A 23,943-nucleotide genomic window follows, 5' to 3' on the forward strand; every position below is an offset into this window, starting at 1 on the left:
CCTTCTGAGTTCAATGGGGCTTAAAGGTCGGGCGAGGTAGAGGAAAACTTTCCTGCCCGCGATCCGCCATCGAAATCTTTTAACAACCGTGGAGGGGAAAGATAAGGGGCGAGACGGTTGCAGAAGCTGCCACCTCGAAGGGGTTAATGCAACCTTCCCAGAATCCCGCGGGGTGGGCAAGATGGCCCCTTCCAGGAGCTCGTGGGGCTGCTCCTCGAGAGTAAACCTCTTTTCCGCCCGCTAGGCTGGAAGCCGCTGTGGTTGTTGCTGCCGCTCGATTGCCTAGAGATGGGTAAGGACTGCGTGCCTGCTCGGGAAACAGCCCTGAGATCGTTTTCAAGCTGAATTGGCATTGGGGTTTTTGGGAAGGAACCGAACAGATTCTGTGTGTGCTTAACCCAGTGGTTGCTATTATGGTCTGTTTGATTTTTTACCCACCCTTCGCCCTCGTGTCCTAGAATGGTCCGCAACAATTTCACATAATTCCTGCGCCGCAGTTGTGAGAATTTGATCTTTTAGTGTGGCAGCACCTGTCCTCCCCTCAGCACCTGAAAAAACTTTGTTTTTAGCCTACCCGATGTTTAAAAAGTTTATGCGAGCTTTAAGCTGTTTTTAGTTTTGGTAATTTTATTGTTTTATCTTTTTTGTAAACAGCTTTAAGGGTTTTGATTTGGATTTTTTACCATCAAGCTGTACTGTATATAAATTTTATGAAATAAACAATAAGTAAAGGTAAAGGGACCCCTGACCCTTAGGTCCAGTCATCCAGTCGTGGCCGACTCTGGGGTTGCGGCGCTCATCTCGCTTTACTGGCCAAGGGAGCCGGCATACAGCTGGTCATGTAGCCAGCATGACTAAGCCACTTCTGGCAAACCAGAGCAGCACACAGAAATGATGTTTACCTTCCCGCCGGAGCGGTACCTATTTATCTACAGTACTTGCACTTTGACGTGCTTTGGAACTGCTAGGTTGGCAGGAGCAGGGACCAAGCAATGGGAGCTCACCCCGTCACAGGGATTCGAACCGCCGACCAAGTCCTAGGCCCTGTGGTTTAACCCACAGTGGCACCTGCGTCCCTAAACAATAACATTAAAATAGTTGGAAACAATAATCACATGAATATTGATGGAGAAAATAGGGGGGAACTCTGTTGCAACAGAAAAATAAAGAACCGCCTTGCTTTCACTGCCTCCTGCCTCCATCCATCCATCTCTGACCCATCGTGGACTCAGGGGACTCAGTCCCTTGGGGAGTTGGGCAGCAAAAGCCAACTCTCTATTTTCTGTATATTATTGCAAACTGCTTAGACTGCAAATTGCAGTCTGTTTTGCAAACTGCAAACTGTTTTGTTTTGTTTTTCACAATCAAGTAGCATATACATTTTGTTAAAGAAAGAAGAATAGTGTGGGTCCTAAAATATATATACTGTACACCTCAAGTGTCAAAGACTGGGGGAAGAGGTTTGTGTTCCGCCGTGATCCTAAACAGGCCTGTTTAACAGGTCCACTGCATTTTTGCTTTCTTCCAGATATGACCATGGAGACGTGGGACAGCCTCTATGCTCACCTGGCCTTCTTGTGGCTGAACAGATTCTACTTGTACTCTGGAGCGGTGTTTGGGATCAGCCTTTGGCTCTGCATCCAGTTTGTCAGTAAGACCAAAAAGCAGGTACTGTACTTTCCCCCACTGTTCCAGCATCTTTGGTGTTCTTGGTGACCTTTCCTGAAGAAGGGGCCTAGCGCATGGTGGCTGCTAAAGAACATATATTATCAGCACTATTCAGTATATATATATATATTTATTAACAATTTTGGTTTACATAGAAGTTACAGTATAACCCCTTTGATCCTGATACTGTATGTACTGTAAGGTAAAGGTAAAGGTACCCCTGCCCGTACGGGCCAGTCTTGCCAGACTCTGGGGTTGGTGCGCCCATCTCACTCAAGAGGCCGGGGGCCAGCGCTGTCCGGAGACACTTCCAGGTCACGTGGCCAGCGTGACATCGCTGCTCTGGCGAGCCAGAGCCGCACACGGAAACGCCGTTTACCTTCCCGCTGGTAAGCGGTCCCTATTTATCTACTTGCACCCGGAGGTGCTTTCGAACTGCTAGGTTGGCAGGCGCTGGGACCGAGCAGCGGGAGTGCACCCCGCCGCAGGGATTCGAACCGCCGACCTTTCGATCGGCAAGTCCTAGGCGCTGAGGCTTTAACCCACAGCGCCACCTGCGTCCCTAATATGTACTGTACTGTACTTTCATAAATAAATATGTAATATTTATTTATATGTATAATATATAACATATAATATATAATATGTAAAATATATAATATTTTGTAATATGTACTGTACTTTCATAAATAAATTGGCACCTACATCCATTTAAAATTAAAAGTTATTAAGTTAGTACAATCCGCACATACATACTGTATCTAGATTGGGGATATCAAATGAAGAACATACACTGATAATCAAAGAACAAGTAAGTAAAAAATAAATATTATGTCAGTTTAATGTAAACATTTATTAAATTCTCAGTATCTCATGCATTCCAAATTGTTGCATACTGTGGTTTGTGGGGGGGGGGAGGTGTTATTTCATTATTTGTATTATACATATGTAATAAAATTAAGCCAAACTTTGACTTAATTAATTTCAACTTTGTTGAAAGACTATGTAAGCTGCAGATGTATAAATTAAAAGTGGAAATGTGGGTCCCATGTTGCAGCCTGGGAGTCAGTGATGTGTCTTGGGTCTGGACTGGTTGAAGACTGATGCTTTAGGACTCCTACAGTTTTATATTTCTTATTTTGCAGAATAGAAATCAACTCAGAAAATCAAGCCTTCCCCAAATTGCTACAGAAGGGCTTGTAGGAGAGCAGAAAGGCCCCAGCACTGACAAAGTCCATGTCACCGGGGTGAAGATTTTTTTTGGTTCTCAAACTGGAACAGCAAAGGTCAGTGCTGTGATAAAACCAGTGAGATTAAAAAGTGAGTCTTCTCCTTTGGGTGGGTGGGTGTGGTGGTGGCTGTTATTGTTCAGGGGAAGGCACTCTGTTTGTGCTCAGAGGAACTTAATTCATATCTTCATTTCTCCTTTGAAATAAAAATTTGAAATTCCTCTGATTTAGACCATGGAACCCCTTGCAACCATAGATCACAAGTTCAAATCCCCACTTGTCCATGAAGCTCAGTGGGTGATGCTTTGGGGCCAGTCACTGCCTCTTGGCCTAACTTACCTCACAGAGTTGTTGTGGGGATTATCCATGAATGCCACTTTGATCTCCTTGGAGAAAAAGGTGGAGAATAAGTGCAATAAATAAACAAATACAATAAAAAAGTATTTACTGAAGACACATATACGCACTGCTGTGCTACAAATATCATAGCAGTTTACAGCAATACAAACATAAACACACAGAAACACACTATTTAGAAGCCACCTTATTCTTGCAACTGTGATTCGTTTAAAACTGTTTTTAATTTTGTATTTTCAATTGTTGCAACCTACCCCAGGACTTTAGGGTGAAGTTCAGGTAAGAAATTGAATAAATATTGTTATAATTATTTTCTTTTTCTCCTTGCAGAGATTTGCGTCGATACTTGCTGACTCTGTTGCCTCCCTTAACTTGCCTGCCGAAGTCATCAACATGAAGGATTATGACCCCGAAGACTGTCTAGGAGACGAGGTTGGTGGTTCTCCTCCTCTGCTTCTCATTTTCTTTGGTGGGGGCCAGCATGGAGGCACACCTCAGGCATTGCCAGCTCTCTCCCTTAACTAGGCTCTTGTGCTGTTAACAGCTGTGTGGCAGGGGAAAGTTCCAGAAGTGCAACTTTTCCTGCCGGGTAGATGCAGTGTTGGATAAACAGCTTTCCAGGACAAAGTGTATCTGTAGAAGCCGTTTTCAATGTCCCATCTGTAGGAATCATGTATGGACTCCTCTTAGGAGTTGGCAACCTTCAAAGCTGATTCACACATGCATGGGCCTCAGGAAATGGGTAAACCTGATGAAACTCGTTTTCACCGACTCTGTCTTAATAGCATACCGTATTTTTCGCTCTATAAGACGTACTTTTCCCCTCCTAAAAAGTAAGGGGAAATGTGTGTGCATCTTAAGGAGCGAATGCAAGCTGTGCATCTATCGCGGAAGCCAGAACAGCAAGAGGGATTGCTGCACAGCAATCCTTCTTGCTGTTCTGGCTTCAGGGATAGCCGCACAAAGTCTCTTCAACAACATTTAATTAAGAATTTATTTTTTTCTTGTTTTCCTCCTCTAAAAACTAGGTGTGTCTTATGGTCGGGTGCGTCTTATAGAGCGAAAAATGCAGTATATTGCAGGGGTGTGGACAAGTGTATATGTTTATAACTCTAGTGTGCCAGTGAGGAACCTCTGGCCTGGAATGGGGCCTTGAATGGCTTGCCTGGATAGTATATTGATCGTATGTTGGAAGGGTTGCAGTGCAGCCAAGCTACAAAACTAAGAAGCGCATCCACTGCTCACTTTTGCTTCTGACCACACCCACTCTTTTTGTTGGTTCCCGCCCACCACTGAAGCACTTGATGAATCAGGCCAATGAGGGCCCATCTAGTCTAGCATCCTTGTTTCAAAGTGGCCAATCAGGCACCAGCGGGAAACACCACAAGAAGGATCTGCGTGCAAGAGCACTTCCTGCAACTGGTATTCAGAAAGCATTGCTGCCTCCAGCTGGGGAGGCATTGCATAGCTTTCGTTATGGATAGTAGCCCTTGATAGCCCTCTCCTCCATGTCTAATCCTGTTTTAAAGCCATCCAAGCTGGTGGCCATCAGTGCCTCTTGAGCAGGACTCTTGGGCTGAAAAGGATTCCCCTCTTCTGCTCTGGGCATTCAGAGATGCCACATACTGGTGACTATGGACCGATGGCCAAGAATGTACAAATTGAGTGATGATAACTCTTTAAACTTGCGAATATTTACGGTGTAATTTATTTAAAAACATTTCAATTGGCTTAAAAAGGTGCCCCTGGTGAAATGGGTCAGCAGACATAAAAACTCGAATATGATATTTAAATGCAAGTACAGTACTTCTAAATCTGTAGCTAACAAGGGCCTTTGCCCTGTGTGCAAGAGAAGCAGAAGGGTTTCCTGCAATGGATGTGAGCTTTGTTCAAAGACAGGTTATGCATTTCACTTTAGAAGTCTTCACTTATTTTCTGAGGTGCAAATTTATGCAGATCTAGTGAATTAATCACTTGGGAGAAAAGGTGCATTTTGCTTTAGAGGACTCACTTATTTTTCCGTCTGCCGTTTTATGCCGCTCTACTGTTTACCATATTTTTCGCCCTATAGGACGCACTTTTTCCCCTCCAAAAATGAAGGGGAAATGTGTGTGCGTCCTATGGGGCAAATACAGGCTTCAGGAAGCTCTGTGCAACCCTCGGGAGCCCGGTGCCAAGCCGTGCCGGGCTCCCAAAGATTGTGCAGAGCTGCCTGCATTCCAAAGCCTCCGGTGCGCTGAAGAGTGCGCCCGGGCTTCGTGCAGCTCTGCAAGCCTGGGGAGACCAGCGCGGCTCCCTAGGCTGGCGGATACCAGGCTGTTCTGGGGGCTGGGGTCGGGGGAAGCTCGGGCTTCCCTCTCGCCAGCCCCGTGCCTGGGGGGGGGGAAAATAATCCCCCCCTTTATTCCCCCCCCCCAAAAAAACTAGGTGCGTCCTATAGGGTGGTGCGTCCTATGGGGTGGAAAATACGGTAATTGGTTAGTGAACTAAAACATACAATTGAGAAAACCCATACTCCATGCAGTTAATATTTCTTAGCAGTGATTTCTACATTGCATGGAGTTGGACTCGATGGCTTTTGGGATCCCTTCCAACTTTACAATTCTATGAGGGAGAGGCGTAAAAATAATAACAGAGAATTTTTCCCCCATTTGGTGGGAATCTCTCCAGACAAGCAGCAAGAACATCTGCGTCTTCTTAGTTGCAACTTACACAGATGGGAAGCCGACAGAGAATGCCGTGTGGTTCTGCAAGTGGCTAGAAGAAGCATCCAGTGACTTTCGAGTTGGCAAAACGTACCTGAAGGGCTTGAGATACGCCGTCTTTGGCCTGGGGAATTCTCTCTATGCCGATCACTACAACACAGTGAGTCCCTTTTGTCATTCCTGCTAGAATTGATACTGATAGCTGGTGAGAAACTGAGATGCGGTGGGTGGGTGGGTCACAGGAGGACATCTAGTTTGACCCATTGCCCTCCAAGAGCAGATTCTGCCGCTATGTGAGGCTTCCCTTGCACTTGATCCGGAAGCTGCCATTAGTGCAGAATGCTGCAGCACAATTGCTTACAGGAGTGAGGCCACGTCAGCATATACCACCTGTGCTCAGAGATCTGCACTGCTTGCCACTTTGCTTCCAGGTCAAGTTCAAGCTGTTACTATTAGTATCTTAAAGCCCTTTACAACTTGGGGCCAGTTTACCCAGGAGATCGTCTTACCCCATATAGGCCCCCTTGACCACTTCGATTGGTGAAACTGGTGTTGCCGCAGGTGCCACATAATACCCATTCCCCATTTGGAAGAAATCCATCTTTTTGTGCAGCAGCACCTGCACTTGGGAACTCCCTGCCTATTGATTTCAGGTAGGCGCCTTTGCTGTACTATTTTTGGCGCCTGCTAAAAACGTTCTTGTTTAGAAAATTTACCCAGATGTTTAGAAAGTTGTTGCGAGTTTTAATCTGTTTTTAATTCATTGTTAATTTGACATTTCAAAAGTCTTAAATTATTGTTGATTTTTCTTAGTGAGAATTTGATCTTATTGGTAAACCACTTGGAGGGTTGTTGTTGTTTTTTACAACCGAGCGGTGTATGAATTTTATGAAATAAGTAATTAAATAGTCAATGAGAAACTGAGAAGAGGGGGAGGGCTCAAGGGATCATCTATTCTCACCTGTTACCCTCAGAGAGCAAATTCTGCCCCTAAAGAATCTCCAGGGGATTCCTGTCCAATCTTCCCATAATAGTCATCTTTGACTTGTTGCTGGACTGTCCTGGCTTTTCGGACAGACCTCGTCGTTTTTGAACTAATACCACCCCACCACTTGCATTTGCTTTTACAATATATTTTGTTCTTTCTTTTAAATTGGGTCTATAGCAGGATTCCACCAGCGGGCCAGATCTTTAGCTCCCTACTCCCGGTTGGCTATTTTGACAAGGGTGGCAAGGTACATATTGATGACTTTAGGACTCAATCACCTTAAGGTCTGCCTTCCCCAGGGCTGTATCTCAGTAATAGAGCCCCTGCCTTGCATGCAGAAGGTCCCATGTTCAATCCCCAGCAGCATCTCCTGGTAGGCCTGGGAATGTCCCCCTGTCTGAAACCTTGGAGAGCTGCTGCCAGTCAGTGTAGACAAAACTGAGCTAGACGAACGTCACGGTCTCACTCAGGCAGCTTCCTACATTGCTTACGTGCAGGTCTCTTGTGTTTCTGCCGCAGGTGGGCAGGAGCGTGGACAAATGGCTGTGGATGCTAGGGGCCCGGCGAGTCCTCTCCTGTGCCCTGGGGGACGCCAATGTGGTGAAGAGCAAGCATGGGAGCCTGGAGGCCGACTTTGAGGCCTGGGAGGCCAAGTTCCTGGCCAGGCTCCAGGCCCTCTGCAGAGGGGAGAAGGCGGCCTGCAGAGGGGAGTGTAAGAAGGGCAAGTGCTGCTCCAAGAGGAAGGCTGGGCAGGAGACATCGTTGGAGCAGGAGCAGAGGGTGAGTAGGACTAGGAGTGGACAGTGAGCCAACAGTGTGATGCTGCAGCACAAGGAGCTAATGTGATTCTAGGCTGCATCAAGAGAAGTCCAGTGTCCAGATCAAGGGAGGTCATCACGGTCTCTCAACCTTACCTGCCTTGCAGGAGGCAGGTGGCGTTGTGGTCTAAACCACTGAGCCTCTTGGGCTTGCTGATCAGAAGGTTGGCGGTTCAAATCCCCATGACGGGGCGAGCTCCCGTTGCCCTGTCCCAGCTCTTACCAACCTAGCCGTTCGAAAGCACGCCAGTGCAAGTAGATAAATAGGTACCGCCTTGAGAGAAAATATTATGAAAATGATTTATAGGTGGTACATAACCCCAGTCAAGCTTGCGAAAATCTATCATTCGCCCGAGAACAAATGTTGGAAGTGTAAAGAAAGGGAGGGAACATTCTTTCACCTTTGGTGGACGTGCCCAAGGATTAAGGCTTTCTGGGAACTGATCTATAATGAACTGAAAAAAGTACTTAGGTACACTTTCCCTAAGAAACCAGAGGCCTTTCTCCTGGGCATAGTCGGCCAATTGGTTGTAAAGAAGGATAGAACTTTCTTCATGTATGCAACAACAGCAGCAAGAATACTTATTGCAAAGTACTGGAAGACACAAGATTTACCCACCGTGGAAGAGTGGCAGATGAAAGTGATGGACTACATGGGCTTGGCAGAGATGACGAGCAGAATTCGAGACCAGGGAAGAGCAACGGCGAAAGAAGATTGGAAAAAATTTAAAGACTATTTAAAGAAATATTCAAAAATCAGTGAATGCTAGATTGATGTTGAATGAGAAAAATAGGGGTTAATAGCGATAATGGTCAAGTGGAAGAATTTGAACAATTTGTATAATCAATTTGAAAATAAGGGAGGGATTTGTTAATTAACTAATTCGACATGAGAATGCAGAAAGGGGAGGTATGAGGAAGTCGGGAGAGTAAGGATCATGAAATAGCCTGAAATTATACGTGTTGTATGTTTTCTTTATTGTCTTGTCTTCTTTGTTATGGATGGAAAACTGAATAAAAATTATTTTGAAAAGAAAAAAAAGTAGATAAATAGGTACCGCTTTGGCGGGAAGATAAATGGCGTTTCCTTGCACTCTGGTTTCCGCCATGGTGTTCTGTTGCACCAGAAGCGGTTTAGTCATGCTGGCCACATGACCTGGAAAGCTGTCTATGGGCAAACGCCGGCTCCCTCAGCCTGAAAGCAAGATGAGCGCCGCAACCCTGTAGTCGCCTTTGACTGCACTTAACCATCCAGGGGTCCTTTACCTTTTTTTTTTTTACCTCACAGGATTGTTGTGGGGATTAAATGAGGAGGAGGGAGAACTATGTATGCCACCTTGAGCTCATGGGAGGAGCAAAAGGTGGGATATAAATGTAAAAATAAAGAAATAAATCCAGCCTAGTGGCCTTTTGTGGGGGTGGGTGGGTGGAGGAGAGCAGGGTGCTTTGGGCCGTGTGGCATTTGCAAGCCCTCTTTTGTTTTCACAGGAGGAGGTGGCGGAGGAGGAGCTTTTTGAGACCACAAGCGAAGAGGATTCTGGCAATGAAGAGGGAGAGGGTGCGAACCAGATGGTGGATGTGGAAGACCTGGGCAGAGTCATGGGCCACATGAAGAAAGCCCAGGTAACGGTGAACTCTTATTTTCAGCCCTGTGGCCGTGTGTTCTTGCTGGTTCATTTATTCATTTATAAAAATACTTGTATACAGCTGTTCCTAAATTATTATTAGTATTTGTTAAATTTTAATACCGTACTACATCCAAAGATTACAGGTGGTTTACAACTTAAGAACACAAAATGCATAATATAACAAAGAATATCCCCCCCCCCGGCACACTTAAAAGAACATAGATTGTTTAACAGTCAAAGGTCTGGTTGAGGAGGAATGCGTTCGCCTGGCAGCTAAAGATATGTAATGAAGGCTCCAGGCAAGCTTCCTTGGGGAGAGCATTCTACAAATGGGGAGCCACCGCAGAAAAGGCCCGTTCTTGTGTTGCCGCCCTCCAGAACTCCTGAGAAAGGGCCTCAGATGACAATCACAGGGATCTAAGTCAGGCTTGGAAATCTAATCCTAGACCAGTGGTACAACACAGTTTGGCAGACTCCAGTATTAGAAAAAGAATCTGACAAGTTCAAAATGATGAGAGGGCAAAAGAAATGCGGCAGTTTTCATGCAATTTGATATGGTTTTATTGTTTACACTAATAACAAAGCATGTGGTAGAGAGGTTGTATTCAGTATATGGTGTGGTTTGGCTCATATAAATTTGTTCTCCTTGGTACTAATGAAGATCCGATAAATAAATATCACACTTCCATTTTTTTGATGGAAAGAGTTAATAGTGCAGAAAGCAAGAAAGCAGGCCCCAACACTTTGACATATCCCTGGGCTTGCCAACCTTTTGAGGGTCACTTGGTAAATTTGGAATTCTGATAAAGGGCCCTGGGCACCAGTCACAAAATGGCTGCTGTGAGAGCGGGGTATATCACAAAATGGCTGCCTTTAAGAAGGGTGTTGACAAGCTGGAATGTGTGCCGAGGAGGGTGATCAAGGGTCTGGAAACTAACGTTTATGAGGAACGGTTGAAGGAGTTGTGTATGCTTAGCCTGGAGAAGAGAAGACTGAGAGGAGATGTGATAGCCATCTTCAAATATCTAAAGGACTTTCTCAAGGAAGATGGTGGACTCTCCTGCATTGGGAGGGCTTCAATCAGAGGTTGGGTGGCTTTTTGTCAGGGATTCTCTAGCTGTGATTCCTGCATTGCAGAGGGTTGGACTAGATGACCCTTGGCATTCTATTCCAATTCTACAGTTCCATAACACAAAAAAGCCTCTCCTGATCCAGCAGGCTTCTTATGGAGAGCTGCAGACGTACCTTCATCCTTCTGCTCTAGGACCGACGCTAAAGAGAATGTTTGTGCCTTCCCTGAATTTGATGGGGCTGGCGTTCTGTTTGTTCTGTTGCTCATTAACACTCTGTTGCTTCTGCTAATGAAGAAAGTGAGGCCTGGTTTTGCCATCCCTCTGCAGAGAGAGCGTGAGCTGGACCGAGAGGTCGAGAAGACGGGGCGGCTCCAGCGGAGAGGAGAGGATGCCTTGAGAGAGATGATCACGCCAGCTTTGCGGGATGCCCTCACGAAACAAGGTGATGGGGACTGCAAGGAGGCCCAAGGGGCAGGAGACTCCAGGGTGCAAGGAGACCTGGCGGGGGGGGGGGAGTGCATCTGTCCTAGGCTGAGGAGCTTGCCACCTGTCCCTGGGCTAGAAAAATGGACATGATTGGCAGGAAAAAGCTGGGTGTGATTGGCAGGAATTGTCTCCAGGTTCTCCAGTCTCAGTTTTCCTCTCCTGGTGCTCGCTTCGGCAGCACATATACTAAAAAGTTTTCCTCTCCTGATCAGCAGCCCTTGAACCTAAGGGGAGCTCTGCTGCATCAAACCATCCAGCCCAGCATTCTGTTCTGGCCAAACTAGATTCCCTCAGGGAAGCCCACTAGGTAAAAGGTAAAGGGACCCCTGACCATTAGGTCCAGTCGAGGCCTACTCTGGGGTTGCGGCGTTCATCTCGCTTTACTGTCCGAGGGAGCCGGCGTACAGCTTCTGGGTAATGTGGCCAGCATGACTAAGCCACATTTGGCAAACCAGAGCAGCACACGGAAATGCCGTTTACCTTCCCGCCGGAGCGGTACCTATTTATCTACTTGCACTTTTGACGTGCTTTCGAACTGTTAGGTTGGCAGGAGCAGGGACCGAGCAACAGGAGCTCACCCCGTCACGGGGATTCGAACCACCGACCTTCTGATCGGAAAGCCCTATGCTCTGTGGTGTAACCTGCAGCACCTAACCAGGCACAAATGCAGTTGTGGCATCTTGCCCCTGTTGGTAAAAGGTGCTTGAAAATGGATCCTTTTGAGGCGCATGCCCTTTTCTGTTCTGGTTCTTGTATCTCTCTTTTCTCAAGCAACTGTGCCAACCTCAGGAAAGTGAGGTTGGATATTTGCAAATATATTGTGAGTTTGAGAGTTTCCATCCTAATTAATAAATAATAATAATAATAATAATAATAATAATAATAATAATAATTTTAATATTTGTACCCTGCCCATCTGATTGGGTTGCCTCGGCCACTCTGGGCGTCTTCCAACAAATATAAAAACATGGTAAAACACTGCACATTAGAAAGCTTCCCTATACAGGGCTTCTTTCAGAAGTCTTCTAAAGGTTGCTCATTTCCTTGACATCTGATGGAAGGGTGTTCCAAAGAGTGTGGGTGCCACTACCGAGAAGGCTCTCTGCCTGGTTCACTGTAGCTTCACTTCTCGCACTGAGGGAACCGCCAGAGGACCCTCAGAGGAGGACCTCAGTGTTCGGGCTGAACGATGGGGGTGGAGATGTTCCCTCAGGGATAATTCTACATTCCAGGGGTCACTTGGCAGGGTTGGGGTTAGGTGCTGCTGTTGCTGCCGATTCCCACACCCTCTGACACTGGTTCCCTTATGAGCAGCCTTCAGGGTTGAGCACATGCCGATGAATTTTACCTTTGTACGGTAGGTTCGTTTCTTCACATTCACCCAGCCCTCTCTGTTCTCCATCCAAGCAAGCAAATAGGCATTTCCAGAGTTCAAGGACCTGTTTCCAGCCAGGCTAAAACACAGGATGAGGGTTGGTGCAGGCTCCTTTAGCCATGTGTTTCTGCTAGATCTCCTTACGATCAATAAAACAAACAAATCTCTCTTCTGATTTCAGGCTACAAGTTGATTGGGAGCCACTCTGGAGTGAAGCTCTGTCGGTGGACAAAGGTATTTAATTTCCTTCACTGGGTGGATTCTTGAATCAGTGAAGAGGAATGTCTGTGGCCCTCCAGACCACTTTGGCACGGCCAAGTGGGCAGGAATGGCAGGAGCTGTGATCCATAGATGCTCCTCATCCCTTCCATTGTTCCCTACCTTTTTAAGAGATGCCTTTCCTCTTCCGCAAAGGCCTCCTATAAATAATCTCTGCTAGTTGGATGTGTTTTGATTCCAGTGCATTTTTAGCTTTGGGGATTTTTGTCTAACCGTATTGCTTTCTATTTGCCTCCCACCAGTCGATGCTCCGTGGGAGAGGCGGCTGTTACAAGCACACCTTCTATGGCATTGAGAGCCACCGCTGCCTGGAGACCACGCCCAGCTTGGCTTGCGCCAACAAGTGTGTCTTCTGCTGGAGGTGAGAAACTGGGTAGGGGTTGGGGACACAAACCAAAGCCCGCCCCATCCCCCCTGGTCCAGTCCAGCATTCTCTTTTCCTGCAGTGATCAACTGCAGCCAACTGGTTTTCAGTGGGTGGCCAAGTTTTATATGAGAGAGAGAGAGAGAGAGAGAGAGAGAGAGAGAGAGAGAGAGAGAGGATGTGATCGACTCCCCTTTGAAGAAAGGCTGCAGAGTTTGGGACTTTTTAGTTTAGAGAAAAGGCAAGTAAGAAGCAACATGATAGAGGCATATAAAATTATGCACGGCTTGGAGAAAGGGGATAGAGAAAAGTTTTTCATCCTCTCTCATAGCACTGGAACTTGTGGACATCCAGTGGAGCTGGATATTGGGAGATTCAGGGCAAATAAAAGAAATCCATTCTTAATGCAGCACAAAGTTAAACCGTGGAACTCACTGCCACAGGAGGTCACCAACCTGAAAGAGGATTGGACAAATTAATGCAGGAGGAGAAGGCTGTCAATGATTACTAGCCACAATGGCTTTGCTCTGCCTCCATATTAATGCTTCCGAATACCCGTTGCCAGAAACTACAGGAGAGGAGAGTGCTTTTGCGCTTGAATCCTGCTTGCAGGTTCCCCACAAGCACCTGCTTGGCTACTGTAAGAACAGGATGCTGGGCTAGGTGGGCCGTTGGCCTGATCCAGCAGGTCTCTTATGAATCTGTGGCCACATTCACACTATAGCTAGATAGCACTATGATACCACTTGAAACTGTCTTGGCTTCCCCCAAAGAATCCCGATAGCAGGAGTTTGTTAAGAGCTATTAGGAGGCCCAATATTACCTGCACACGGCTACAGTTCCCAGAATTGTTTAATCGTCCCTTTCCACGGGGAAGCCTGGGAATTGTGGTTCCGGGAGGGGAATGGGGATCTCTCCCAACAACTCTCGGCATCCTTAATGAACTACAGCTCCCAGAATTCTTTGGGGGAAGCCATGACTGCTTAGAGTAGTATCATAGTGCTACGTGAATGTGGCCTAAATCTTACTGTTCACTAATAGGGGCAGAATGCTGAAAACTTGATTTGATTAATTAAGGCTTTTCTTACAGAGGGAAGGAGGGGTGCCTTTTATGTGTGGGAGATAGCTTTGTACAGTGGTACCTCGGGTTACATACGCTTCAGGTTACATACGCTTCAGTTTATAGACGCCGCTAACCTAGAAATAGTGCTTCAGGTTAAGAACTTTGCTTAAGGATGAGAACAGAAATCGTGCTCCGGCGGCGCAGCAGCAGCAGGAGGCCCCATTAGCTAAAGTGTTGCTTCAGGTTAAGAACAATTTCAGGTTAAGAACGGACCTCCGGAACAAATTAAGTACTTAACCCGAGGTACCACAGTACAATCTATTCACAGTGACTATGGTGTGGTGTATATTTAATTCATATTGAATTATTTTCAGGCACCACACAAACCCTGTGGGCACGGAGTGGCGGTGGAAAATGGACCCTCCCGAAATGATCTTGCAGGAGGCCATTGAGAACCACCAAAGCCTGATCAAGCAATTCAAAGGTATTCCAGGGGCTGCCTGTGCTCTTGCTCAGTGGCTTGCAAGGCAGCATCTCCAAGCAGGAGTGGGAGAAACTGCCTGAAACCGCTGCCAGTAGGCCATGTTTGAAATTCCCCAGGTGCCAGGCGCGCTTTGCTAATGGCGCAGATCCAATTGCAAGTACGTGGAGATTTCTGGGTGCCAGGTTCTTACTCCCCCCCCTCCCACCCAGTTGTCAGCTTCTTTCTCCCAGTCCCTCAGTGGGTGGAGCTGTTTAGGCTACATCTGCGCAAGCCCACAAACACCCCTCTTCTCCTCCGTTTTGCAGGCGTCCCGGGCGTGAGGAACGACCGTTTTGAAGAAGGGATGGAACCCAAGCACTGTGCCCTGTCTCTTGTTGGGGAGCCAATCATGTACCCCGAAATCAACCGTTTCCTAAAGCTGCTCCATCGCAAGAACATTTCAAGCTTCCTAGTTACAAATGCACAGTTCCCAGAGGAAATCAGGTGAGGCCCGGAAGAGAAGCTGCTTTTCTCGTTATCCTTCCGTCTCTTTCCCATGGTTTTTCCTCCCAAGAGCTCAAGATGGCACGCGGGGTTCTCTGCCTCCCCGTTTCACCCTCACAGCAGCCCCGTGAGGTAGCTTAGGCTGAGAGACCAGAATTATTGGGGAAAGGTTCAGAAAAGGGCAGCCAGAGGGATCAAGGGGATGCAGTGACCCTTATGAAGAAAGCTTGCAGCGTTTGGGACTTTTTAGTTTAGAGAAAAGGTGAGCAAAAGGTGACATGATACGAGTTTATAAAAGGCATGCATTGCATGGAGAAAGTGGATAGAGAAAAGATTTTCTCCCTCTCTCCTAATACCATGTTGGAAGATTCAGGACAGGAAAAAAGGACTTCAGGAGGGGAGGTTGATCTTGTGCTCAAACCCTGCTTGGGAAGTTTCCTATTGAGGCATCTGGTCAACCACTGTGAAAACAGGATGCTGGACTAAATAATAATAATAATAATAATAATAATAATAATAATAATAATAATAATAAAAATTATTATTATTTATACCCCAGCCACTCTGGGTGGCTCCCAACAGAATGATGATGGTGATGATGAGAAAGATGAAAAAGTGGTAAAACATCAAACATTAAAAACTTCCCTAAACAGGGCTGCCTTCAGATGTCTTCTAAAAGTCAGATACAGTAGTACCTTGTATCAGTAGTATCAAGCGGAACGCAAGATGCGATGGTGCATGCGCTTGCCGTGTTTCGCCGCTACCACGCATGCATGTGACGTCATTTTGAGCGTCTGCGCATGCGCGAGTGGCGAAACCCGGAAGTAACGTGCTCCGTTACTTCCGGGTTGCCGCGGAGCGCAACTCAAACGCGCTCAACCTAAAGCGCATTCAACTCAAGGTATGACTGTAGTTGTTTATTTTCTTGACATCTGATGGGAGGGCGTTCCACAGAGCGGGCGCCACCACCGAGAAGGCCCTCTCCTATTGGCCTGATCCTGCAGAGTTTTTCTTATGTCCTCATGCCTTGCTGAAATGTTTCCTTGACCTGTGACAATTTCTCTTCCTTCCCTGGATATGTCCAGGAACCTTAGACTTTTGCATGTGTGGAATGTAGCTTACTGTACGAAGCATCCATCACTCCACCTGCTTTTTGCTGCAGGCGTGTGGCCCCCAGCAAGTTAATCAGGAGGGCATGTGGCCCTTGGGTTAGAAAAGGGTTCCCTGTCCCTGCTTTAGACTAGCTCTTTTTCCTTTTCGAGGGAGGGGGAAATGTATCTTGATTTTTCTTTGGCTGCAGCGTTCTAAACTCTCTTGGGGTCTTTCCCCCCCTTCCCTTCCCCTCCTGCCGAAAAGGAGCCTCGAACCCGTGACGCAGCTCTACGTCAGCGTCGACGCAGGCACCAGAGACAGCTTGAAGAAGATCGACCGGCCTCTCTTCAAGGATTTCTGGCAGAGGTTTCTGGACAGCTTGCAAGCCCTGGCAGAAAAGGTACCCTGTTCAATTGTTGTCATTCCCTCCCACCCTCCGTTGCTGCAATAAGGTAAGTGAAAGGTTGTGATCAAACTGAAGGCATTTGGATTCTCTAGGCTCAGGTTTTATTACTCTTATTATTATTATTAAATGATTATGCATTTTTATCCCACCTTTCTCCCAAGGTGGCTCAAACGAGTTAAAAGCAGCACAGATACAACAGAAAAAGCTAAAAACATATAAAAGGCAATCATTAAAATGTAATTAAAAATTTTAATACATAGTGAAAACAGCACAGCCTTGTTAAAAGCCCTTTCCTTAAAAAAATAACCAGTCCACAAAGGCCTGTTGGAATAAAACAGTCTTCACTTGCCGGCAGCAGGACAAGAAGGGAGCCAGTCTAGCCTCTCTAGGAGGGAGTTGCAAAGTCTGGGAGCAGCCACTGAGAAGGCCCTGCCCCGCATCCCCACCAAGCGTGCCTGTGAGGGTGGCAGGATTGAGAAAAGGGTCTTCACCAAATACCTCAGAGCCTGGGCAGGTTCATATGGAAGAATATGGTCTTTCAGATAGCCCCTCCACCTCTCCGTGTCAGGCCTGGTACAATATTTCATATTTGCTAGCATTGCCTTTTTAGATCCCAGGGCAGGCATAGGCAAACTCTGGCCCTCCAGATGTTTGGGACTACAATTCCCACCATTCCTGACAACTGATCCTGTTAGCTAGGGATGATGGGAATTGTAGTCCCAAACATCTGGAGGGCCAGAGTTTGCCTATCCCTACCCCAGGGTGACTAAGGATTCACCCCCCCTCCCAATTCTTATTTATGTTCAATTTTGTTTATTTAAATGTTTATCAGCTACACTCTCATATAAAACATCACAATTCTATTAATGTACCCTTAACAAACTATCATTCCCATAATTATTTGGGGGAAGCCATGAGTGCCTAAGTGCATGGTGTTAGTGTGACCTTAGTCTCCCTCTCTCACTTTGTGGCCTCTTCCACTGCGTGTGACCGAAAAGCTCACTATCTGCAGCTTTCGAAATGTGGTCAGATAACGGAATTCTGTAGTGCAAACAGTTTTGATCAGGGCTATACAGTCCTGACTGTCACCTTCTTTTTGTTGTTGATGTGGCGCAATTTAATTTGAACCCGCTTCCTTTTTCCCCTATCAGCAACAGCGCACTGTCTATCGGCTCACGCTGGTGAAAGCCTGGAACGTTGAGGAACTGAAGGCCTACTCTGACTTGGTGTCTCTTGGCAAACCGGATTTTATCGAGGTTAAAGTGAGTTGTTGATCATCAGGGTGGCATCGTCCTTCTCATAACAGACTTCGCCACCACCTCCACCCTCCCTGGGTGCAAATTCAGCCTACCAAAACAATGAAAGTTTGCATAGCTGAACACTTTGCAGGGATGGTTTGCATGGGCCTGGATCCAAAAATCACACCAAAATACCCAAAGGGCACGTTGGGTTTGGCTGCTCTTGTTTGGACTTCAGACCTGCCTTTGCAAAAATAGTTTGTGGGTTTGTGGAGGGGAGAGGGGGATCTGTCACTGCTGGCAGAGTGGAGTCTCCCTGTCCAACAGCAGTGTGGCTGACTTGCTTGTTCCTGGGTTCAAGGGATGGGAGAGGGCTGTCACCTTTGTGTCCCTGCTCATGGCCTTCCCCGAGGCATGTGGTTGGCTGTTGTGCTGGGCTAAATGGGCCTTTGGTCAAGGCTTCCCCCAAAGAATTCTGGGAGCCGTAGTTTGTTACTGCAATGCGCTCTATGTGGGGCTACCTTTGAAGGTGACTCGGAAACTGCAATTAATCCAGAATCCAGCAGCTAGACTGGCGACTGGTAGTGGCTGCTGAGATCATATAACACCAGTCCTGAAAGATCTTCATTGGCTCCCAGTACGTTTCCGAGCACAATTCAAAGTGTTGGTGCTGACCTTTAAAGCCCTAAACGGCCTCAAAGGTCCAGTATACCTGAAGGAGCGTCTCCACCCCCATCGTTCAGCCTGGACACTGAGTTCCAGCGCCGAGGGCCTTCCGGCGGTTCCCTCACTGCGAGAAGTGAGGTTACAGGGAACCAGGCAATGGGCCTTCTCAGTAGTGGCGCCCACCCTGTGGAACACTCTCCCAGCAGATGTCAAGGCAATAAAAAACTATTTTACTTTTAAAAGGCCACCAAAGGCGGCCCTGTTTAGGGAAGTTTTTAATGTCTGATGCTGTATTGTTTTTAATATTTGGTTGGAAGCCGCCCAGAGTGGCTGGGGAAACCCAGCCAGATGGGCAGGGTATAAATAATAAATTATTATTATTATTATTATTATTATTATTATTAAAGGGGGCTGAGAGGTGTTAGGAGACCCCATCCCAGAACAACAATTCCTAGAGTGGTTTAACCATCAATCCTTGTCCCCAGTGAACTCATGGAATTGTAGCTTTCTGAGGGGCCTCCTAACTTTCAGTGCTCTTCACAAACTACAGCTCCCAGAATTCTCTGTGGCAGGGAGCCAGGGCTATTTAAAGTGGTATTGTAGTGCTTTAAACGTGTCATGTGAATGTGTCCCCTCTTCTCCAGCCAGGCCCAAACAAGGAGGATGTGATGCTGGGTTGGTGAGAGGTGTGGCCTGGGAAGAGTGGGTGTAGTGGACCACTTGCGTCCCGGACTGGTTGGACACAGAGAAATGGTGGGAGGAACCAGCTGGGAAACCTTCAAGGGAAGAAGGCTCAGAGCCCGGGGAGTGGTGGTGGGACAACGATAAGTGACCAGAGGGAGAAGCCTGGGAGAAGGAAATGTCAAAAGCTGAAGAGGCAACATGGTTTAATGAGAAGGGAGAAAGAATCTGTGGCAGAGCGAAGCCCAGACTCGGAGGCAGAAGCTGAAACAGGGGAGGAGGGAGGCCAAGAGGCAGAGAGGAGTCAGGCTGGTGGAGAGTCCTTCTTCTGCTACAAGCTCTGCCCCCCCTCCTGGTCTCCCAGAACCATAAGTGGCATGAAGAGGGCGGAGGATAGTTTGGCTTCACACAAGTGCAGTCTCTGATTGCTAGGAAAAAGCCCTGGAGAAGAGGGAACTTAGACGGCTGTTGGGAGATGGGGATTTTGAGTCTTGGCAACTGATCCATGAGACAAGGTCTACAGGGACGAGCTGCTATGCTCCTTAGGCCTGCCACTCTACCAAGCCTGTGTAGATTATGTTCTTGCTAATAAAGAGAAGTCTAACTTGGAACGATGTGATTTAGTGCTGGCTCGCATGTGACCCCCAGACCAGTTTCTATCCCTTCCTCTTCAGACCTGAAACGTTTCCCTCTTTCTCTGACAGGGTGTGACCTACTGTGGAGAAAGCTCAGCCAGCAACCTCACCATGGCCAATATCCCGTGGCACGAGGAGGTGGGGCACTTTGTCCAGCAGCTGGTCGACCTTCTCCCGGACTACGAAATCGCCTGCGAGCACGAGCACTCCAACTGCCTCCTGATCGCCCACAAGAAGGTAGGCGGATCCTTATTTTGCCACCATTGATTTGAACTCTCGACCTCAGGTTTCTGATCCTTAAGCTTGCGAAGATGTCATCAGCTTATAATTTTGTTGTTTGCTCGCTGCTTTTCAGTCGTAACACAGTTCAAAACGCTTCATGGCAGTGACAGTAAATCAATATTTACACACACAAAAACAAACATCTCACCAATTAAAACAATATTGTAAAAACTACAGCAGATGCAAACGTCGGAAAAATGGTAATCAAACAATGGCACAAAAAGTGTTTAGAAAATGGTCAGGTGTAGTCAGGGGGGAAAGGAACTGATAAGACTTTATTTACCTCTCCAAGGAAGGGAGAGAACGTCTCACCCTGACCTTGATCAAAATCATCAAGGGGAACTCTGGTGTACCCCAACCTAGGCAATATAATTTTTAATCAGATAATGGAATTCTGTAGCACACACAGTTTTGATCAGGACTTTGCATTCATCATCGTTTTGCTGTTGATGTGGCAGAGTTTACCGTAATTTGTGCCAACTGACCTTGCTGTATCTGATTTGATATTTTGTTCTCTGTCCTGTTGTTTTTTTTAATTAACAAAAAAATCACTTTTTCTGGAGGGGGACGATCAATGGTTCATGGGTGTGTGTGTCTCCCTTTCCTTTTGCAGTTCAAGATCAGCGGGGAGTGGCACACCTGGATCAACTACGATCGCTTTCAGGACCTCTTCCGCCAGTACGAGCAGAGCAGGGGAGCCAAGACGTTCACCTCGGCTGACTATGTTGCCCCAACTCCTCAGTGGGCTGTCTTTGGGGCAAAGGAAAGGGGCTTTGACCCAACGGACACCCGATTCCAAAGGAAGAACAAAGCCAAGGACATCTCAGGGTGTTGACACTCTCAAAACAGCAACAGCCAGAACTCCTTTTAGAGCCACAGTCTGTAGACAAGCCTTCACCTTCCAGTTGATTTGAACTACAACTCTCATCATGCTGGCTGGGGGAATTGTAGTCTCGAGAATGTCAGGTTGGTTTAAGATCTTCTCAGGGAGATTTTAGCATTTACATTAGCCTCGGAAACCTTTGCAAGGAGGTCTTTGATAACCACCAGACAAATCTGAGGCGGGCTCTCATCTTCTACTCTACTCACTGATGAGCAATGTGCTTTCGAAGAAGCAGGCAAGAGCAATTTGTCATTTTTGAGCAAAAGGTAACCGTGAAAACTTTGTGCTTCTCCCCAAGTGGGGGCAATAACTGCGCCTCGTTCTGTTTGCAGTCCTGGAAACCCAGTGTTGCCTTTTTGCCTTCTCACTTGATCCCTTCAGTGTGGTCAGATTCCTGCCACGTAGTCAGTGGTTCCGTGGGTTTCTGTGTGCGAAATTCGCAATCCTAAACATTCCCCAATTGCATTTCCACAGCCGATTTTTGCTCCGTTTAATATAGCACTGTGGGATGGAGGGGAGGTAGGAAGATCACAGACCCCACCAAAATGACCCTTGGCATGCTTCGTTTTTCCAGACTGTGGATGGTGGAGTTTGTCCCAAAGGGGGCTTGGGAGTCTCTCCAGACTGGGGCCCTGCAGGAACATGAGGGAACTGTGTTTCTGGTGTCACGCCTGAAGCAAGAAGCCAAGCCCTTGAATTCTACGCTATCTTTGGGGTCTCTGTTCTTTGGGTAACCTGGCTCAGCTCTCAGGAAACGGAAAACAAAGTTGCCTTAAATTTGGGTGCTGGCAGCTTATCAAAGGTCTGTCTGTCTCGCTTAACTGGATTCTGCCACTTAATCTGGTTTAACCACCACAGTGTGCTTACACCAAGGCAACGTTCACCCCTTACATTTAGAGCAGCCCTACATATATAGCTATCTGATACCGCTTTAAACTGGCCATGGCTTCCCGCAAAGCATTCTGGGAGCTGTAATTTGTGAAGGGTCCTGAGAGTCCTTAGGAGATTCTCGTTTCCCCTTAGAGAGCTATAATTTGCAGAGTCCCCAGGGAAGGGGGAATTGACCATTAAACAAGCTCTAGGATGGAAAGCCTCAACACCCTTAACGAACTACAGCTCCCAGGATTCTTTGGGGGAGGGAGAAGCCATGACTGTTTAAAATGCTTTAAATATATGGTGTCAATGTGGTCTCAGTCCGTTGCTCCACTTGGAATTCTGGACATTGTAGTTTTGGGTGATCCTCTGCAGAAGCTTTCCACAGGACTCGTTTCTGGCTCCCATAGGGAGGCAGCTTGCTTCTGTCTGTGTTTCAGACAAGCACCGCCTGAGCAGGGATAAAAACGCTTTCCTGTGCTTCTGGTAGATGAGATGGATTTTGGAACATTTCTTTGTTAATGGAGGTCATTATATATTTCCTCATACAGAATTGTAATTGGCTGCACAGATTTCCCAGTAAGTTGCCTTAGGCTGTGCTGCATTTATGTGAAATTCCCCTTTTGGCCGAAGAGATCAAATATCTGCGGCTACAACCATAGAATCCTCATGTGTGGGTCAGGGAACGTTTTGAAACATTTGCTTCAGTTGCTCAGGCACTGGAAGAGGCGAGCAAGTTTTAAACGGAATAATAGCTCCTTGCTTGTTCTGCCAGGGCAGGGGTCTGCAACCTTTAAGACAAAAAGAGCCACTTGGACCGAAGAAAAAAAACCTGGGAGCCGCAAAACCATTGCGACATTTAAAACAGTGGGGAGTGTCGGGGCACACAATGCACCTCCTCCCCTCGCTAGTATCTGCCCCGGAGCCGCGACAAAGGTGTAAAAGAGCCACAGGGGTTGCTGACCCCTGTGCCAGGGGATGGGGCTACCACAGGAAATGTTTGGACTCTGGGTCTGATTTGTTCCACCAGGCCTCTCCCATTTACCCTATGAGGCCATTCTGGATGAGCCACACCCATATGACATTAGGAAATGATGCGGCTCCCTGCTGAAGGCGGGATTTGTAGGCACTGCCCATCAGCAGATCATCTGTAGCAGCCTGTTCCTTTGCTTGTGAGGTTTGATTTCAAACCACTCAGGCAAAGTAAAATGAGCCACCTGATGCCATTGAGGGGGTGGCTGAATCCAGTTCCTGGGGCTGCAGTAAAAACTATTAACCCATCTCTGGCTTGTGTTATTACTCTCCCAAATCTGAACACATTTCTGTCTAGGAATTGCGCCGTGCGAAAAAATGAATTTTCTGCAGCAATGCCATGTTTTGAGGTCCCCTTCTGGGTCTTGTCCTCTGTTGTATACCACTGTTTGATTTTATTACACTGGTCTTTTTAAAACAGATATTGCGTTACAATTTCCCAACCCTGTGAGGTAGGTTGGGCTGAGAGGCCGTGACTGGCCCTTCACGGTCACCCCCAATGAACTTAATGGCCGAGTGGGAGCCCTGCTCTCCATCCATCAGGTGCTCAAAAAAACTCGTTTCACCCCCAGTTCAGCGTTCATCCATGCTGTCTGTAATATGACGGGCATAAACGGCAACCCGGATTTCTTCAATAAAAAGTCTGTTCCTTACCCAGCAGGGAGGATATGGCACTCCCCAGGGTCCAATTAAGTTGTTAAAAATTACGCATTTGGCCTTTCCATTTTTTTTATCTGCCTTTAGCTAAAGCTAACTTTTGATACTGCTGTTGTGGTAAAATGATAAAACCTTTACAAGCTGAGATAAAAGAGGCCCAAATGCTGCTGCCTGTTCTGTGGTTCCTCTCGTTCCAAAGGCGTTCAGTTGGGAAGTATTCTTTGCAGGGGCGGCACGCCAGGATTTTGGCAGCGAAAGGCGCAAAGTTTCAAGAAAGGGTCTTTTGTGCTAGGGTGCGGTTCATACTGAAGGCGTGTACGTACACTGACATTTTCAAAAAGAAAACGGACAGGAAATGGCCTTATCTATATGGCGAGAAGCGTTTCCTGACACATAAACGCACAAGACCTCTTTACATTCCTGAAATGCCCTACAGTTCACTGTTTTCAAGAGAGTGGGTCGATGGGGAATCTGAGTCTGTTTCACAGCTGCAATTCC

The 23,943-nt window shown here is 47.0% G+C and overlaps 1 protein-coding gene across 1 annotated transcript; it reads left to right on the forward strand.

The window, feature by feature from the left end:
* Window positions 1–164: 164 nt before the first annotated feature.
* Window positions 165–23,610, forward strand: LOC310832549 (S-adenosyl-L-methionine-dependent tRNA 4-demethylwyosine synthase TYW1-like). The gene is made up of 18 exons (XM_083714521.1): window positions 165–292; window positions 1,529–1,668; window positions 2,814–2,954; window positions 3,585–3,686; window positions 5,925–6,119; window positions 7,467–7,727; window positions 9,254–9,388; window positions 10,794–10,908; window positions 12,509–12,561; window positions 12,849–12,967; window positions 14,408–14,517; window positions 14,823–15,000; window positions 16,357–16,492; window positions 17,650–17,760; window positions 19,788–19,955; window positions 20,614–21,822; window positions 22,328–22,532; window positions 22,732–23,610. Exons 1-16 carry the CDS (start codon window positions 289–291, stop codon window positions 20,833–20,835), a joined length of 2,190 nt encoding a protein of 729 aa, XP_083570647.1. The 5' UTR covers window positions 165–288; the 3' UTR covers window positions 20,836–21,822; window positions 22,328–22,532; window positions 22,732–23,610.
* Window positions 23,611–23,943: the final 333 nt, after the last annotated feature.

The sequence above is a fragment of the Podarcis gaigeae genome, assembly GCF_964106915.1.
Source record: "Podarcis gaigeae genome assembly, chromosome: 15".
NCBI classification, from domain to species: Eukaryota; Metazoa; Chordata; class Lepidosauria; order Squamata; family Lacertidae; genus Podarcis; species Podarcis gaigeae.